Here is a 20,680-nt window from a genome sequence, read left to right on the forward strand (position 1 = left end):
CTGGCCGTTGCCGCATTCTGTTGTCTTTTTCCTAGGCCCACCGCACACGTGTTCTGCAGGCGCTCGTGGCCAGGGTCACGTAGGTCTTTTCCACGAAACTATGCACTTGAAAAGACCGATGACACATTGATGGGTCCGACGACGCCTCGGCTCTCGCGACATTGTTCATAGTTCGCCCGATATTTCTTAGGCCTTTCGTCCACGATACTACACTCGGCCATCCTGCAATAACATCTGCCCTCAGATGTTGCGCTCGCTCTCGCTATCGTCTGATGCGTCATCTTCGGCGTTCAGGACCCAGGGTTTCATGAAATCTGCAGTCGTCGAGGTGTGCGCGGGCCCCTCATGCTCCCCTACTTTCTCCACAGTGTAGCGGTCATTTCGTATGGCTCGCGCGACCCGGTACGGACCTAAAAATCTGCCCCCGAGTTTTAACCCTGCGCCGAACTGCGTTCTCTTTATGGCGACAAGGTCCCCCCTTCGATACTGCTTCGCGCTCTTTCTTCTTTTATTGTAACTTCGACGATTCTCCTCTTGAGTTGCGGCGATCTTCCTCTTCGCGTCCTCACGTAGCTCGCGACGTTGTTCTTCAAACCTCGAGGCCCACTCTTCGTCGATCAGCTTTCTAACCTTCGCCTCTTCCCTGACTTGCATTTCGACCCCGACCAGTAGCTGGAAAGGAGTCTTCCCTGTGCTTCTGTTTACGGTGGAATTTAGGTGTTTCTGAACCTGATCGACATGCTTATACCAGTCATCGGGTTTAGGGGCAGTCAGTTTAGTTAGTAATGGTATGAGGGTCCTGTTTATCCTCTCCACCTGCCCGTTCCCCCTCGGCGCCCCCGTCGTGATTAATGAATGCTTTATGTTTTCTCCTTCGCAATACTCTCGGAAAGCGTTGGACGTGAACGCTGTTCCCCGATCGGAGATGATTCGCCGTGAATTCCCAAAAATAGCCGCTTGCTTCTTCAGTCGGTCGACAACATCAGCGGTATTAGTAGACCTGGTGGGATAAAGCCACGTGAACTTCGTGAACGCATCCACCACTACAAAGATGTGCGCGTATCTCTTCTTTGTAGCTGTCATGGGGCCCACATGATCAATATGGTAAGTATCTAACGGCGTGTCGCCTTTGTCCAGCGGATTAAGATATCCCTCTTGCCTGCCTGACTTCCGTTCGGCTAGGATACAGTCGAGACAGTTGGATACCACGCGTTCGACCTTTTCGCGCAACCCCTTGAACCAGAAGTCCTTCTTGACCATAGCTTCGGTTTTGGTAACCCCGAAATGCCCACGCTCGTGCGCTTGCCTGACTACTTGCGTCTGCATCGCCTTCGGTACTACTATTAGCACATCGTCCTTACACTCCTTATACAAAATATCGTTTCTTATCACGTACCCATCGGCCTGACTGCACGTTGCGGCGTCCAAAATCCTACGGACTTCAATGTCCTCGTTCTGTGCCCTTCTCAACCGTGCAATCAGCCCGTCTTCACTCTCCGTTACATACATAGTGCTCGGCAGGGGGTTCCTACTCAGAGCATCTACATGCTGCATACTTTTTCCCGGCCGATGACATACTTGATACTTAAACTCGCCTAGCAACAAGGCCCATCTAGCCACACGCACACACAAGTCTTTCTTTCTCATCGTCATGGCGAACGCTTGACAATCCGTAACAATAGTAAACGGCACACCTAACAGATATATCCTGAACTTCTTCAACGCTTTTACTATTGCTAGCACCTCTAGTTCGTAGCTGGTGTACTTCGCTTCTGCGGGAGTTGTTTTTCCGCTGGCAAAGTAGACTGGATGGAATTTACCGTCGTTCAGATCCAGTTGCATTAATATTGCTCCGTAACCCTCTGCGGACGCGTCAGTATGCAACTCGGTCTCTGCGCCTATTCTATAGAGTGTTAAAACAGGCCCGCTGGTAAGCGCTGCTTTCAAAGTTTCGAAAGCTTCTGATTCCCGATCCCCGAACTTGAAGTCTATCCCCTTTTCCAACAGATCGGTTAAGGGTTTGGCAATCTTCGCGTAACCTCTAATGAATTTTCGGAAATATCCTGTAAGCCCCAAAAAACTCTGGACTTTTCTAACCGATGTTGGCTTGGGAAAGTTTGCAACGGCCTTAGTTTTATGAGCGGACGGCTTTATGGTGTTTCCCGAGACCATGTGTCCCAAATACTCGATTTCCCTCTGCATAAAACGACATTTTTTCCAATTTATGACTAGCCCATACTGCCCAGTTAATTCTACGACCATTTGCAGGCGCTCCCATGCCTTCTCTAAATTCTTCGCAAGGATAATGATATCGTCCATGTACACGATGACAATACCCTTATCCATCAGTTCTTTGTAGATCTTCGATATGTACTTTTGGAAGACAATAGGGGAAATTTTCAGACCAAACGGCAACTTCAGAAATTCGTATTGCCCCGTGGGCGTAACAAAAGAGGTGTACTTCTGGCTATCCTTGTCTAGACTTACGTGGAAAAACCCATTTTTTAGATCTATTGTTGTAAAAAGCTGGGCGCCCTGCAACGCGTCTAAAACGTCTTCAATTAACGGCAACGGAAAATGCGGACACTCAATGAGTTCGTTAAGCTCACGAAAATCGACGCAAACCCTGATGGAGCCATCTTTCTTTCGGACTACCGCTATCGGGCTCGCATACTCCGAGTCTGACGGTTTGATGACACCCTCGTTTGTCCACGCTTCCATCAGATCATCTACTTCCTTTCTTTCCGACGGCGCCAGTCTTCGCGGTCTTCGCGCTACCGGTTTGTCGCTTTTCAGAACTATTTTCGCGGTTATCCCGACGTCTCTCTTCTTCTCCGGCCTATACCCTTTAATAATATCTCGAATCGCTTCACGATAATGCGGTTCTCGTACATGCGACAAGTCGATCTCGTCGGATTGTTCTATCGCGTTTATCCTCAGTACATCCGGCGCGTCCTCGTGACCGTCGGTCTGATCGTCGAGTCGTAAAAATGTCACCTCGCCCCGTTTGACTCGCAACTCTACCTGGTCTAAAAAATCGGTACCTAAGAGTAGACTGTGTCTTGTCATTACCTTATTCGAGACAACATGCAGGGTGACAGTAAAGTCGTACCCGTCGACCGTCATTACCCTTGTAAACTCGCCCCAGGTACTATTGCCAGCGGAACCAAAACCATCGAACCTAAGTTTGCAGTTTCCTAACCTCGCATACTCATCCGCTCGTATGAACGTAAGGTCACTACCTGTATCCACTAACGAGACAAACCTGCAGCCATCTATCGACACGTCCTTCACGTACTTCTTCCTCCCCGGTCTTGAGATTACGTAAGTCTTTACTTGTCGCGCTGTACAATTCGCCGCCACATGTCCAAACTCGTTGCATTTGAAACACTTCATACCTTTTCCTTTCTCCGGGCACTTAACCCTTAGATGATCCTCACTACCGCAAATGGAGCATCTTCTTTTCTTCATTGCGTCTACAAATTGACTGGGCTTCCCGTTCTTCTGGGTTTTAGCCGGCTTCACAATCGACTTTGCTCTGCGATTCTTCTGCTCTTCGTACATCACTAACCTCTTCCTCAACTCTTTGATTGACGTAGCGCCGTACAATACAGCCTTATTGTTCTCGCCGTCTATTATTCCATCCACTATGTATTCCACCTTTGCTTCCTCCTCCATGTCCACATGGCTGGCTATTTCGAGCATGCGGTACATGTAAGCCAAACATGCTTCATCACTCTCCTTTTTCGTTTCTTCAAGTTTCTGATGAACTTGCCTACTGTTGACTTTCCTCGAAAATTCTTTCACTAGCCCCCTCTTCAACTCATGCCAAGTCCTGGCATGACACTCGAAGCTCGCGAATATTTTCGCTGATCCCTTCAGCAGCTTCCTGGCGTAGACTGCCTTCTGCCCATCCGACCACATGCACGTATCAGCGACTTCCTCGAACGACTCGAACCATCGTTCGACATTTTCACCTCTGTTGCCACTAAACGACTCTAATGCATCTTCGACGTCTCTAAAACTCAGTGTCGAATCAACACATGCCCTTCGACAACATTCGTCACGGTCCTGATGCACCCTTCGCGTATCTCTCTTGTATCCTCTTGCGTTTTTCTTGTCATCTTCATCCTCACTTTCGTCGTCGCTTTCTTCTTCCGACGATATGTCGTTACCATCCATGGCCGCTTGTAGCCGTGCGCGTAATTCTACTTTTCTTCCCGTCGTTTTTAAACCCAAACTAGCGAGGCGCTCCTTCGACTCCTTCGTATTCATTTTCTCAACATCTTCATCTTCGTTACAATCACGCTCAGCTCTCTGTACATTTTCTAAATCTCGTTGACCGGTTAGCTCTTCACCGCCCGTCGATCCCTTACGATACGATTGTCCAGCCCTACACGCCCGATTCAGCCTTGCAATCAGCACTGACCTCGCACCCGATATAGGGAGGTCCATTCGCGCGAGCTTACTCCTCAGCTCCTCCAGCGTCGAACCCTCTTCACCCGACAATCGCTCGTCCCCGACGTTTGCCATTTTTCACACTACACAAACTTAAACCGTCAACGATATCGTCTTTTACCGCACCGGTAAATTCACAACTAGCTCGAATAGCTCTGTTAAATCGTTTCGTTTTGTCTGTCTTGTCCAATCCCGGCTGCGCCCCCAAAAATATGTAATATCGTGATATAATGTGTTTACAAAGAGTGGACAATAGAGACGTTAATCAGACAGAAAAAGACGATTGTTGTTCAACCTGAACTATTCACGCCAAACGCACAGAAAACAGCGCAATCCACACTCTCTCGGCAACGCCACTCGCAACCTCTGTCTCCGCTCAGCTCGCACTCGGCTCCTCGACTCGCACTCTGCTTTTCGACTAACGCTCTGGCCGTTGCCGCATTCTGTTGTCTTTTTCCTAGGCCCACCGCACACGTGTTCTGCAGGCGCACGTGGCCAGGGTCACGTAGGTCTTTTCCACGAAACTATGCACTTGAAAAGACCGATGACACATTGATGGGTCCGACGACGCCTCGGCTCTCGCGACATTGTTCATAGTTCGCCCGATATTTCTTAGGCCTTTCGTCCACGATACTACATTAATATAGAGTGGAATAGATACACCATTGAGGATTAAATGTTTTTAATCTTTCGTTTCTAAGCTTTAATTAATTACGTTTCAGAGTTACTCGAATGAACTATATCTTAAAGAATAAAATTCGAGTTTGATTATGTGTTCGTAAAAATTGGATTAAATTTGAGTTATTGCCACTTCAAGACACTTCGTTACAATAATCATTGTAAATAAAATTAAGAAGTTAAGTAAAACTAGGAACATTATATTTGTCTACGATTTTTTACATTTCTGCGAGACGCACATGTTTCATTGCTAACGAAATAATTAAGTTTATTATAAAATATGAAGGTAAATACGCTTCGTATTAGCAAGTTAATTTTCGAAAGCTAAATGTAGATATTATTATTTGAATGTCATAAATACCCGATACAACAAGTACATACATGAAGTGACACACACTTGTGTATTCATGAGTTTTTAATTGCCTTCTACGAGTTTACGAATTATAAAATTTTATAATTACAAATTACACACTCGAATGATAGATTATTTAAATATTTAAATACGTGTAATAAAATTTCGATTTATTCGATAAATATTATGTTCAGATAAACTCTCCGTTTTGTCTACTTTTCATATCTTTTGGAATCTTGTTAAAAAATAATGAAAAATGGGGTTCGTTATAAATTCATGATTTAGTTAACGATGTTCAAGGACGTTTAATCTGAAGGATCAGAAGGAAAATCACGATCGTTACGAGACAACGTGAGAAAATTTAATGCCGCAGATTGTCTGAAATCAGCCATAATCGCATTGTTACTTACTGAGCGATTCTTAGATCCTTTAGTTCTGTTTGTTTTGCCGACGAAACACGTATAACATAATCTGTTACCGATACTAGGTGATAAATGAACAATAAGGAAGTGAAACTGGTAAATTCCATGAAGGAATACATTATCAGTTTGGAAAAGATAGATGATCAAGATAGATCACGATCATTATGTATTAGTATGGCAAAATGAAGACTGAAATATTTGCACGATATTACAGTAAATAATTAATAACAGATTTCGTGTTAATAAAATGATAAAAAATATTAAATTTAGGTTTAATATTTTAAGCATTTAAGAAAGATGGAACAGAAAACTGTGATAGGCTTTGATCTTTGAGTATTAGATGGTACGATAAGTATCGTTTTCGAAAAAAGAGTATTAATAAATGTAAAGCATTTTAAAAATGAAAATTTTCCATTAGCAAATTTCTCGTCTCTTCTAGTCAGAAATTAAAATTGAATGAACTGTTTTTGGGTAATATTATGGAATTCTCTTTAGTTACGTGTTTATAATACATAACAGAAATGTATCTATTATTCAAGATCCATCGTTCTACTGTTATGGAAACCAGAAGCGAACACAGATTTCCCTCAGTCCGACCTCTACACAGTCAGTGAAAGCATTTTCATACAACAAAGTAAAGATAAAAAATTTTCCTTCGACGACGCAATGCGATTCCAGTCACGTTGCTTAATGATCTATCAAGGTAGACAGGATTCTTGAGGAACCAATGTAATTACGTGACTACGATCATAATTTTTCTAAGGTCTCTGTACCCATAAACAATATTGTGATCCCGTTTGTTATTTAATATAATTACTTATATCTAGTTATATTTAGTTATTAAATGATTTACTATATGTAATTCAGTAAATCGGTACAAGATCTAAAGAAAATATTTCTTACGTATGATTTTGACGAACTTTGTGTAAAAATCTATAAAACTAGAAGTTGCTTAGTTTATATACAGATAAAGAAAAGCATCGTTTATATCGTCGAGATATCACATTTATATCATTTTAAAAATAAAAATTCTTTATCAAAGCGAAGAACATTTTCATAAAAAATTACGAACAGAATATCTCGATTCTGCAATCTACTGTAAACAAGATAAGTATCGATAATGAATAAATCTTGACATTGAATTTTATTCAAAAAGTTACAGTGATATCAAATAATCCGTAATGACATTTATTACTCCAATCATATCAGTCAACTACTACCTACCGCGTAATACGCGATCGATTTTCAAACGCACCCCCCTCCCTCCCCCCACCAAATAGAGTTTCCAGTGTAATTCTGTTATTCTTGAATCTTCGGCTTGTTTTTCATTTTTTAGCTCACTTTAAAATTTCTTCTGGCTTCAATTGTGCTACGATTTAAAGTTTTCCGCGTATACGTTTAGGACGTTACTGCGTGCGGAAATAGTACAGAAGGCCTCTAATTATACCGTCTACAATATTATTTATAGACTTTGAACCATATAGTACGTAAGTATGTAATTGTATATCTGTCGCGGTTCATTTTATCCTTCTCTGTTGCGTGAACCAGCGGTTAGGAGCGACACTAAATCAAGTGGGAATGAAACTCGTTGAAACAACGCTAGACATGGTAACGGATCCATGACTGTGCTTCTGTTATTATCAACGCCAGTAACGGTTAAACCTATTGCATGTGTGTAAGTTGGAAGTTACGTACATAACTTATGCACACCCGTTGTGTGTTTCGCGATCCCATATTTCTTTTAATTTGAATTTTATGAAACTTTTTGTTCGATAATTGATGTGCCATATTACATCCGTCACATTCAATGTTATATGGTGTAATTTCTTCAGTTGTGGTGTTATGTAAGTTACGAGGTCATTCCTGTGTTTGGACATGTGTTTGGAATGTAGTGTGTATCTTTCTCTTCGTATGTACATAGTGAGTAGAGACTGTCTGTCTTTCGCTAGAAGAATATTCTGCATATAGTTATTTACTGTTCTTGATATTTGATTTTGGAAATTTAATTTTCGCTTTGCTTGTATCTTCGAGCGTAAGGTGAAATTTGTACAGACATATCTAGTAATTTGTTAATCGTACTGTTCGAAATTATTGTGTGTGTGAATATTTCGGTGAATATAAACTACGAAAACCTGTCCTTGATTTTTTATGGTAACAAAGCAGTCTTTTCAGAAGAAACAATATTCATAAATCAGTCCCTTCGCAAAAAGCTAATTCTACGAATCTTGTTAGAAGAAACCGGTTGACGAAACTACGTGTCCCTTCAGGAGAGGTCTAATTTATAGAGGTAGCTTGCAAGAAAAAACCAATCTCACAAAAAGCTTGAGCATTCTTAATTAATCCTCTTTAGAATTCAATTACATTTATGCCTTTTGTAAATATTAATTCTAAAATAACATTACATAATTCATACATAATTAAATAACATTACATATTAATTCTAAAATAACATAATTCATAAATAACATGCTAACATTTCTAACCTACAGAGTATCAACAAATAACATAACGCAATTCCCCATTTCAATTAAATATGAAAAATATACTAAAGTCGATCCAAGATCAAACCCGGCAAAACAAACGACAAATTTACCTGAAAAATCCACTGAATTCGTTTCAATACATCCGTTATTTAAATTGCAAAAATCAATTGTGTTTCAACGTCAATTTTTAACACCGTCCATATATCGCAATTTTAGTACGCGACAAGACGACAATACAATTCATTTCAACACCATTGAAAACTTTGGCTGGCTTCGGACAACCGGTTTCCGGCGTGGCGCCACTATGCTTTGGAGAAACAAGGAAATACATATGTATGCACCTTGCTTTTTGTGAGACAGAAGAACTCTGTGTCTCTGTTCTACCAACGTCGCTGTTGCGACGATTTGCCGCAAACCTAAATGGAGTTCGATCAATGGCAACGCGAGCACGTGGTCCTCGATGTTCGCGATCGGAAAATCGTGTTTTCCAAACTATTTCTAGTTTCGCCGGTTCCACTGTCAATCAACGTTTCTTCCTTTGGTTCCGTTTCTCTTCGATTCTCTCCTTTTTTATTGGCAAACACGTGTCACCGAGTATCGTGTTCGTCTTCGCTAAGCAAGCTTCTATATCAGCGATACGCGAGCCGGTTTCCCCTTCATATTTGTACAAGACTTCGTGAACATCGGACATTTTTCTCCTCTCTTTTCGAATAAGAAAATCCTATCGTTGTTTAACTAACAATTGCATTTCTTTAAATGGAAATGTGGTCGTGTCTCCTTTATATTTTCAATTAGCCAGGGAATTTAGGTTTATTGCCGTGGAAACTTGATCGGTCGTTTACGTAAGGATCTGCGACTCTGCTTCATCTTCGAGGAAAATTTCATCGAATACAATCGTTTCACTCAATGATTGGATCAGTCGAAAGGGAGATTCCGTGACTGCCTGTATAAATATTGATCATAGTGTCTCTTGAAGGGAAGCTGTACCAATCTTGTTGATTTAACTACTGATCCTACTTTATCCTCGAGAAAAATTACTTACTTTGATTGTTTGACCATTAATTTTAGCGTTTCTTCGAGGGAAACAGTGTTGATCGCTCGAGTCTGCTTCTTTCTCAAGGTAAATTGTATTTACTATTTACTCGATCAGCTATTTTATTTTCTTTTCCCGGAGAAACCTTGTTTCTCGCCTGTTTGACCATCCATTCTTCTTTGAGATAAACTGCAGCGATTATTCGTGTAATCAACAAATCTACTTTTTCTTTCTTTACGAAGGAAATCGTGTGTTTAACGAAATCTCGCTTGTTTAGTCATTGATTCCGCTAACTTTTCCAAATAAATCGTCAATCATTCGCTCGATTGCCAATTCTAATTTTGCTTCGAAGCAAACTGCGTTGATTATTCGTATAACCTTTTTAATAGAAACTGTTTTTCGCCTATTTTATCGCCAATTTCCTTTTCAAAATAACATGTATTAATTATTCGTTTAATCGCAGATTTTATTTTATTTTATTTCTATTTCTATTTCGTTTTATCATCGATTTTCCGCCGTCTTCAAAGAAACCCACGTGAATTACTTTAATTGCTTTTTCAAACTAATTTTATTTCTTTACTTTTAAATTAAGAAGCAGCAACGAAAATGCTACAATAACGGAAAAATTCTTCGGTTATCTCCAGAAAGAACACGAAGGTATCGAACTTAGTGTATTGAGACATTTTGTTCGTTGGAAGTTCGTCGACGACATTTGGAACGGAAAGATACATTTGACATGATTTAGTGTGACGTTGAGAGAGAAAAATGGTTTGATCGAGGGTGCCCTTAATTACTAATTTCATAACTTGCTGTTAATCGATCTGACAGTGATATTAGTGGATGTGGTTGGTAGTGCCTGATTAATCGTGATCGATATTTTGAACAAAGAGCAACGAGAAACGATCAGTTTGGAGTTTCACTTTGACGTCGTGAGACTATCGTTAATTAGACATAGAAGAATCATTCGGTGACAGGTAAGGGTTTCAACTTCTGTATTCATTTTCTTCTATAGACTGAATTTAATTTTTCGCTTTGATAATCGTTTATGAAAGAGAAGCGATAATTATTAGTTCTACCTAAGAATGTTACTAATAAATTAGGAAAAAGAAATTTTGATTGGATTCTTGATAACGAGTGAAAATTAATTTAAAAGATTGTATTTGGAATTTTGAGAATCGATCGAGTCCTCAGTTTCAGTGCAATGTAACGTTATCAGTCGCGTGAGTTTGGCTCATATGTAATTTATGTGCAAGCTAAATGTTTCCAACAAATTGTAGCATATTGATTTCTCAAAGTACTGTATCAAATGTCTTGTAATTATAAGCAATTGTTTCGTTTGGACGATCAAGGGTAATATACTCTATTTTTTATTTTAAAAATGCCGCCATTTGTATAGACGTACACACGCAAGTATTTATTATGTAGACACGATGGCTCGTAGACACGAACGTTTCTCGTTGTCGTATTTTCCAAACAGGTCAGTTATTTCGAGCACTCGACCACTTTCGAGCGCTCCTGACAATGACATTAGTCATTCTAATCGATGTCTCGAAATCGATGGTTCTTCTGTCAGCTATTTCGTTTCCGTGTTTATTCCATATGATAATATTGTTTCACGTATTCGCTTAAATTTAATTGGCAAATGATTAATTTCCCTGAATCCATTTTCAAGTAAACATATCAGTTTACCCTTTTGCTCTATCTGATACGAAAATGAACAATTTGATATAAAAATTTTGCGAAAGATCGATATATTATTTTACTTTTAACTTGGAAATCGTTCTCTTAATTTTTCAATATCTAATTAACCACCTCAGTCCCTAAGACCGTCTGTTTTAACGAATGGTAAATAATCAAATAATTGCGTTGATACATCAGAAGTACCATCTTCTTATATCCCTGATATTAGTGTTAAAACAGGTTTGAAAAACCTTCAATTATTTCATTTATTCTTAGCCTTCGATGGCTTAAAATTTTCTCGGTTATTTTCCAATAGAGTTCAATATATTGATCGAAAACTTAGTTTAGCTAAGCACTGTAACCGGAAGTCACCCTTAAGTCGCCGGGTAAGAGGATTACGAGTAATAAACAAACAATATTAATCAGAAAATTATTCCATTCAATTTTTCTCCTGCATTTAATTAAATATGACAGAGTCGACAAACTTTCCTTCGGTTCTTCTATCTCATTTGCAAATCTATAATATCGATATCCAAACGATAACTCGAACACCATTAACCAGCACTCGAGGCTATTTCTTTCGTCGAAACTTTCCTCAGATATGTAGATATCACGTTGACATCGCCGCGTATACCGAATCAGCCCTTTTTAAAGATGATCTCGCGAGCGTGGTTCGTATGCAATTCAATTTGAACGAGTCGCGTGTCACGATTCACTTGACTCCCGGCACAGTAATTGACCGGCACTCGAGCAAACACTTACGCTTAATTTAACGTTTAACCGAATCGAAAACAAAGCGAACAGTTGCCGGACTTCGCTCGTTCTTTCAGTTCATTTCCGAACGTCTTTCGATCAGCATATCGGGTCTCCTCTTTCATCTCCGTTGCCTTTCAAAATCTAAAATCATAATTGAGACTTTGCTGCTCGAACTATGGAAGGGGAAAACGTGAATGACGGGTAAGATTGTTCCTGCGTTCTGTCAGAAAATAATTTCCTGTTTGTGGGAGAGGAAAGGAGCATTGTAATTGGAATTACAGAATGTGAAACATCAAAGGAACTGCCGAATGACATTTATTTCAAAGACTAGAAGACTGAAAACTTTGTTATACGACTTTTATACTGCTACGCCTGGAAATCAAGGATGGATTCTGTTTCAGCGAAATGAAGGACGAGAAGAGTAACTCTATATTGCCCACTGAAGCGACTCGATTGAGACCAAGATTGGAAAGTTTCGATGATGTTCTGCCGTATGTCGGTGACTACGGGAGATATCAATGGCTGTTGTTATTGTCGTTACTACCTTATGGCGCGACGTACGCGTTTCTGTATTTCTCGCAATTTTTCATTACGATTATTCCCACGGAACACTGGTGCAGGATAGACGAATTAGTAAACTCGAATTTCACCGAAGAAGAGAGGTAAGTATGTATAATGAAGGAAAGAAAGAAAAGGAGATATACGTAGCAACGAAAGCTCCTTTAAACTTTGAACGATATTTTTGATTGTTCGTAGAAAGTGACTTTAAAATATTGTGAAAAATATGCGAGATATCGCGATTTCTGGAATTTCTCGAATTTTCGAACATTTCGAAAATTATTAGAAAATATTGTAGAAAAATTTCACGATAAGATGCAAGATATTTTTGGATTACTCTGTCTGGACTTTGGTTCTTATTTTAATAATTAAAATGATCAATCATCTATCGTATGGGATGTTTAGGATTAAGATAGCGATTCCAGTGACGAACGTTTATCCTTATTACGAACAATGTCAACGGAAGGACGTAAACTTCACAGAGCTGTTGAAGAGCGATAAGAGCCTGAGCTCATCGGGCTTCCAAACAAACAAAACGATAAAATGTACTCAATGGGAGTATAATTTTACGCAGATTCCATATCCTAGTATAGGAACTGAGGTGAAGTATTCACATCGTTGTCTGAATCGCATGCTTCGAAATTCTTACACTTCTGCTGCGTTCTTTGGGTCATTTCCGATCTAATCTAACCTTGTTATAGTAAATTTCATAAGTTTAAAGAAAGTATAAGACGATAATTGTTAGTACGGATAATTCCTCGTTCCGATTTTACGCGAACGTTTTTTTCAGAGCATAAAGAACTCTTTCATTCATCGAACTGCGAGCAGAATCGAGATATAAAAATTCGAAGACCGCAGCAGGATTAAAATTATATTCTGAAAAATATGAATCTGGTTTTTCGCTGACTAACTCTTAACCTTGGTGATTAGCTAGATTGGGTATGCGACCGAGAATACCTCGTATCAACGGCGCAGGCCATCTTCTTCTGCGGATCCATCATCGGTGGTTTCCTAGTCGGTTGGATCGCCGATCACAAGGGTCGTATCCCAGCTTTAATGTTCTGCAATGGCATCGCCCTTTTTGCCTCCATTTTCACTGCCAGCGCAAATAGTTTTTGGTCATTCGCCGTCTGTAGGTTTCTCACTGGACTGGCGTTCGATAACTGTATCAACATTCCTCTGATTATCGGTAAGCCTTCTACGAAGTAGAAAGTGCGAGAGGTTCGACCGATAAGCCAATGTTTCAGTCACGCGAGAGATAACGTTAATATGAAGTCAATGTTTCTATTACGTGAAAGATGATGTTGCGTGAGAAATTTTTGATGAATTGTTCCTCGAAGATAATTTTGACGTTGCTGTACTCGATTGAACTATACGGTTCGAGTTCTTGATTCAAGAGCTTTTGCCACCACCAGAGATGAATATATTGATTTTGTTATTGTTAAAGATCGTTTCATCGATTTTCATGTCGTCGAGGATAGTTATATCTTGATATTCTTAAATCGAGTTATACAAGGTGGTTGGTAATTGGTGGTACAAGCGGAAAGAAGTCGAAAATATAGAATACAAATTTTTTTTTTTAATTCTTCCATCGAGACAACGATCTACAGTGAGATCCGTTATAACGAGACGCGATAAAGTGCACGCGTATCGAGCGAAAATTCAAAGTCGATTTTCTCGAAAACAAAGCCTCGAACGAAAAACGTTTATTCTATATTTTCGACTTCTTTTTTCGCGTAGAATCACCCCCTTTCCGCTTGTACCATCAGTTACCAACCACTCTGTATATTCGTTCGAAATGAAAATTATCACAAAATTTTCAACACGTAATTCGTTTAAATACGTTAGAAGCAAAACACGTGTATTATGTAGCGCTTTTTGTTATACGGACCAGCTCAAACTCGGAAAATTCACGTTTGCAGAGTAAACGGATTAATTTAAAATCGGAATTATATTTATAATCTTACAATTATCCTACAACTACATCGCAGTGGCCAGTACAATTTTACCATGGATAGCCTATTATATCGCGAACCGGAGATATTTTACTTACGTTACTGCCATACCGCTGTTATCTGTCGCTATCACACCGTGGATTCTTCCCGAGAACGCCCGGTAAGTAAACTCCTAATCGTTCGATTATTCGAATTCTCAACTTGCGCTTTGAGATTTATGCAAATTTACTTATCGATCCATATCACTCGTATTTGCTCTGTTCAAGCTGGTACGTTTCCAACGGGATGATGGACAAGGTTGTTGAGAAACTACGGAGAATAGCTAGGATCAATCGTAGAAATCCAGACTCGCGTATTTACGATATATTAGTTGTAAGTTCGATCAAATAGAATTCTAGAAAGCTTACGCGAAATCATACGGTACAGTACTTGAATCTGTGCTGACAGATATATTTGATTCACGTCGAAAACACACAGACTCGCGAATGTATTTTAACATGCATAGACAGGTTTTAAAAATGAAACGCGATGAAAAATGAAATATGAAATGAAACTTGACTGTCGCGATTCCATTGTGGTATTATATCGATCTCGTACAAAATTTGAAGTAAATCTGGGAATTTATATAGAAATTATAAAATATTTACAATTTACAAGTACAATCGGGGATAAAAATAAGCTGCTATAGTTAATGGAAATAGATGTGAAGAAAGTATAATCAAATTAGTATCAGCCTCATATACTTGAGTTTTATTTATTATATTTCCTTCTAATAATATGCAGATAGTTCAGCAAATGATTGAAATGAATTTTTACATTTTCTCCACTAATCCACTTAGTTTTGTTCCCGACTGTATTTCGGATCAGAAAAGTATTTAATCAACCAACCACCCATTATATTAATAAATCTCGATATCAAAAGCCATGCCGACTAATTCCATAAAACAGAATGCAAAGTGCCACTGTTCGTGCTATCTATTAATGACGAATACAATGAAAATAAAATTTCTTTTCAGTGTGTTATGAATTTTGAACTGTGTAAGGGCTAAAGGCACGACTCGTATTATATCTTTCGTTAATTATTCTCGAAATAAATTCTTGCAGAGTAACATGGAGGCACCGGACAAAATTCAAGAATCAGCGACGCTGCTCGATCTGTTCAAAACGCCACGGTTGGCGAGAAACACTATTCTTCTAGTTGCATTCTGGCAAGTATAAGATACGAGTTCATGTTGCGATAAAACCTTCATAAATAACCGATACAATCTTGTAGGTGTTTTACCCTGATCTCGTTCGACGATCACGTGTATTCATTAAAACTTATCCAGAGCTCGGTGTTCGTGTCGTTCTCGATCGCCTGTGCCACAGAACTTCCAGCTGGGTTATTACTCGCCCTGTTGCTCGACCGATGGGGTCGTAGACTCTGCGGATTTCTCACGATGGCAATGACCTGTGTACTCAGTATCGCTGAACTTATGCTGCATTCCAGTAAATATATCGATCTGTTTATTAAAGTAAAATTAAAACGATTATAATGACGTATTATTGAGAAAAATCTGAAATTAAGTTGATGATGAATGTAAAAGAATTTTGGCAACTTCGAAGGTATTAATCTTGGAAAATAATTATTTTGATGGAACTAGAATTTAGGAATTATTAGGAATTAATTTAGTGGCGAAATTGAAAGAGGTGTGCACATTTTAGAAGCAATAATTTTCTATATGTTGGTTTTCTAGAATTTGGAGATTTATAGAAGTTTAAAGTTTGTGTGAAATTTTAATTTAATTTTGGTTAAGCTTCGATCGGACTATATTTTTAATTAAACTTACAATCAAGTATTGTGTATCCAGGATTAATTTTGTATTTTTTAATTTATTCCCCAGTGCTCGCGAAATTAGTAATGTCAATATTGTCGCGATTCTGTCTGAACATGGCAGCCAATGTTGGTCTTCAGTATGCAGCAGAACTTCTGCCCACGCCAGTCAGATCGCAGGGCGTATCTTTCATTCATATTTTCGGAATAGTTGCACACTCTTTGGCGCCATATATCACTGACTCGGTAAATAAATATTTATACTACTATTGTTGTTACAACATTTTTGAAACACCGCTAAGCACATCCACGTTCAACTTCTCTTTAATTTATTCCAAAAGATACAATAAGCGCTATTAGAAATTATGAAAAAGCTCTCATGTAAATTTTCTCATGATAATGTAAAATAGTTTTTTTCTTACCTTAAAACAAGTTGTTTCCTGAAGAAGTTAAATATTATAAAAATCTGATCAAAATATTTCTCACTTTCTAGAAAGCCCGTTTTGGAAGTTGCAACCAACGCTTTTCTTTAACTGATCTTTAATCAAAAAATTGAAATTTAAAATAAAAAATGATGGAATAACTTAAGATATGAAACTATATTGGTTGAAACTTTCTAATGAAACTTTTTAAATGAGAAATACTTTGACCAGATTTTCATGGTATTTAACCTTTGCTCATATAAATTAATATTTGTTCATTAGGCTGCAATTTGGGAGGGATTTCCAATGCTCATTATCAGCACGGTGTCCTTTTTTGGCGCTGCACTGGTTTTGTTCTTGCCGGAAACTGTCGGCCAGAATCTTCCTCAGACTATCAAGCAAGGCGAAGAATTCGGAAGGGACCAACATTTCTGGTCGTTGCCTTGCTACCATAAGACACACTTCAATGGACATCAACACTATCACTCCTGTGAACGATAATTATCTGATTTTTAATAATAATTCAATTAAAAAACACGAAGGAGGATTCGTGTTTTTTTAGAAGTAACAATATTACAAGCGGATCAGTCTGACGATTTTTGTACGAGAAAAAATCGGAACATATTATTTTTCTATTCTCCTACATTAATTTTTATTTTTATCGTTTACGTTTAAGAATTTGTAAGCCTTAATTCTAAAAAGAGCGAGCTTAGAAATCGTGTTCCTATATAATTTTTATTATTATCTTTTAAGAGCTTTTATAATTTTAATGCTAATTTTCACTTGCGTTACGCACGTTCGAATCGTTCAGCGGTTGGTGCTAATTTGATATTCAAAGATATTACGTAGAATAATATCGAAAATGTTACGTAAATTAATAATTACGTAATTTATTAATTACGTAAATAATAAATTAGGGAGATTTAAATTTTTGATTCCTTTAATGTTTTTAACATTTTTTACTGGAATATATTGGACAAAATCTTATTTAAAAAAATAGTACGTTTAGATAATTTTTCTTTGTGAAAAGAAACAGTTTTATATCTTTTGAACGATTATCCACGTATTTTTAACGATTATTTATCTATTCGTTATATTTTTTGTACGATTTTAAATAACGTACAATATTAATAAAATCCAAGCTTGAAGACTTTTTAAATTATTGTTATAATTTCTTCAGCACCAACTGCTGGACTTTTATCTATCTAAAACGAGTTGTACGTACATTAAAAAAAAAATAACTCTAATTGACTGTTTCTATGGTTTAGGAAGAAGAAAAAAAGAAAGGAAAGAATATTGTAAGCAAATCGTGCCATCGTATGACGATCAGTGTTCGTCGTTGTGCCAATAACAACGCAATCAATCTGAAGAAACCTATTCATAGTATTCATAATCATCACTCACGTATATATTCGCGTATACACTCACGTCCATAAGATTGATTCACCGAATAAAACTTCCATAAACCTTAATATAAGAAACAATTCTACTTTTTATTTGCACACACATCGACGAATCCCCCGAACAAAAATAAACTGCTAAATATCTCTATAATTAAATACATTAATGCTCGATGATCCTCGTTCATCGTTATACGTCTAATCTAACTCCATCCTATAATTAGGAGATAACGATCACTTATGTTACAATGTATTAACCCTTAACAGCCGAACTTAATTATAATTAATTATAGAAAATGAAATGCTTCATTATACGGATATTTGAAGTAATATTCTGTATTATACAGGGTGTCTGGTAATTGATACTGTGATAACCAGTGGTTAGTTAATATGGTTAATAACCAGTGGTACAGAATAATACTATGTGAAAGGATCTGTTGAAAATATAGAACGAGAGATTTTCGTACGACGTTCGAGAGAATGAAATTCTGAAGCTTTGTCAACTCGTGTTCACACGACATTCACGAAACATATTCAAAATTTATTTTCTCGCAAATACGAAGAATCATCAGTTACGAAACACTCTGTACTATATCACATTATTATATCACTATCGTATTGATAAGAAATGTCGATATTATAACTCCTTAAGACTCCCTTAATATTTATTTGCGATTCAGCTTAATATGTATTGGCCCTGTGTAATTTCAAGATTAAAAATATAAAAGAATTCATTCCTGATTACGATATCGTACATGATTTACAAAATCATCGACCGTCAAGGATTAAATGAGAATTCTTTCGTCCAGAATTATTTTCCAGACGATCGAATTATTATCCATTGCATCACGAGGATCGAACTAACTTGTAGCCTTGAACAATTATGTACAGTTGAATCTCTAGCGTAGGAATATTTCAAAGAATCTCAGGTTTTGAGGAACGATAGCTGATATTTGCAACGAACAATAGTATGTCTTTTTAATCGGTAACTGAAAGCAGGGGCTAGTCTCATAAGTACGCGAATGATTCTAACGATCGAATGATTCTAGTTGCTAGAATCATTGTTTAAAGGTGGTATAACGGAGATTGTGCGCTTAAGACGAACAGGTCGGAGGATCGAAAGGAACGAGATTGGAAATATTCGCGTCTCTTCGCGAATCAGAATTTTACTATTTCTAATTGAACACGTGACGGAGTTTCGATCTGTTTCAAGTAACATTTAAACCTGAATGTTACGCCGGGCGACTCTCTGCCTGGCCCAGGTCACACACCGCGGGCCAGACGGACACCAGATGTCCGCTCTTCCGTACGGCGTACCCTCAATAGTCTTAAGCATCCGTCATAAACCCGAGTCACTTGCCTGCTAAGGTCCTTCAAACAAACATCTGTTTCCGAGGAATTTCTCGAGACTATTGTCTACCACGGCTTAACTAAGGAAAGTTGGTTTTTCGCACGTACGCCGCAACTGTCCTCCCACTAACCACTTTCTCTCGAGGGCGGTTGAGACCCTTCGTTTAACCAATTAGAAACGAAGCCTATTCCCTCACTCTCCTAAATAACATCGGCACCAACAAATCCGATGGTCCCGTGCGCTAGACACACCCATCCTTAGCTTTCCTCCGAGACAGCATCGTCTCCCAAGACGGTACTGATTTTACATCCTTCGAACGGTCAACATCCTTCGAGCGGGTAGACACACCCGCAGATCAGTCACTCATTCATCTCGTACATACGCACCAGTGTAACTGCCTTCGTTATAAGTTGTGGAATAAACGGTGAAATATAACTTACTATACTGTGTCATATTCATTCAACCACCTCTGTTATCTTAACCGAAACAGGGGAACGACTACTTCGCGGCGTCGATTCATCGAATCGTAGCGAGAATTTACGCCTCTCGCTGACGCGTTTTCCTCGCGACCGCGTCTCTCCGCGAACGGTCGTAACACTGAGCATTTTCAAAATTAACTCATTATCTATCAATTTTTCTTCTAAAATTTGTATATAATTCTATAAATTATTTACTGCTTTTTCCATTGGATTTAAACAGAACAATTTCGGAAGAATGTCGAACATTATGTTAATATCCTTTGTATTAAAAAAAATTCCTGCTTAAAAAGATCCTACAACTTTCATTTTTTAATCTCAATTGGGTATGATGGTAGCTAATGAACGCTTAGCAATTAATTGTTTTAATGCATTCCATTTTATGAATGATCAGTAATTACGGATTCAAGGATACTTATTAGAAGTAATATTCTTATTATATCTAAATATATCAAATAGAGATATTTCTCGTATTAATACTGAAAGATCATAAAAAAGAAAATATCATAAAAGAATTTCAATTTTGATGTTTCATTAGAATAATATATATATATATGTATGTATATATTTAAATTAAATAACAGAGATCTCAGAGTTTTCAAAGCATTCAACGTGTTGATGCATAAATGGATGATGAAAAAAAGCCACGTTGATCGAGCGAACGCAAAATACACTTCGGTTTAAAAGTCGATCGAAACTCTCATTTCAAGTGTCGGCGATTTATGAATCACCTATATTGATACAAAGGCGATTCGTAATAAAGAAGACAAGTTGAAAGCTTGACAATGCGCGAAGACAGCTCTCTTCTTGTGTTTCGAGTCTCGTGGCAATCCTTTGTTATTC

General features: G+C 38.2%; 1 protein-coding gene across 1 annotated transcript; it reads left to right on the forward strand.

Moving 5' to 3' along the window:
- Window positions 1-6,982: 6,982 nt before the first annotated feature.
- Window positions 6,983-18,754, forward strand: LOC126876022 (carcinine transporter-like). Its single transcript, XM_050638933.1, has 11 exons — window positions 6,983-7,585; window positions 12,264-12,524; window positions 12,826-13,021; window positions 13,351-13,625; window positions 13,818-13,943; window positions 14,395-14,535; window positions 14,642-14,747; window positions 15,480-15,583; window positions 15,649-15,863; window positions 16,259-16,434; window positions 16,893-18,754. Exons 1-11 carry the CDS (start codon window positions 7,530-7,532, stop codon window positions 17,109-17,111), a joined length of 1,875 nt encoding a protein of 624 aa, XP_050494890.1. The 5' UTR covers window positions 6,983-7,529; the 3' UTR covers window positions 17,112-18,754.
- Window positions 18,755-20,680: the final 1,926 nt, after the last annotated feature.

This window comes from Bombus huntii, unplaced genomic scaffold, assembly GCF_024542735.1.
Source record: "Bombus huntii isolate Logan2020A unplaced genomic scaffold, iyBomHunt1.1 ctg00000061.1, whole genome shotgun sequence".
Lineage (NCBI taxonomy): Eukaryota > Metazoa > Arthropoda > Insecta > Hymenoptera > Apidae > Bombus > Bombus huntii.

Coding starts and splice junctions, on each gene's coding strand:
- LOC126876022 (XM_050638933.1), top strand. CDS start 7,530: ATGACTGTGCTTCTGTTATTATCAACGCCAGTAACGGTTAAACCTATT. Junction 14,536..14,641: donor ATTCTTCCCGAGAACGCCCG/GTAAGTAAACTC, acceptor GCTCTGTTCAAG/CTGGTACGTTTCCAACGGGA. Junction 16,435..16,892: donor CGCCATATATCACTGACTCG/GTAAATAAATAT, acceptor TTTGTTCATTAG/GCTGCAATTTGGGAGGGATT.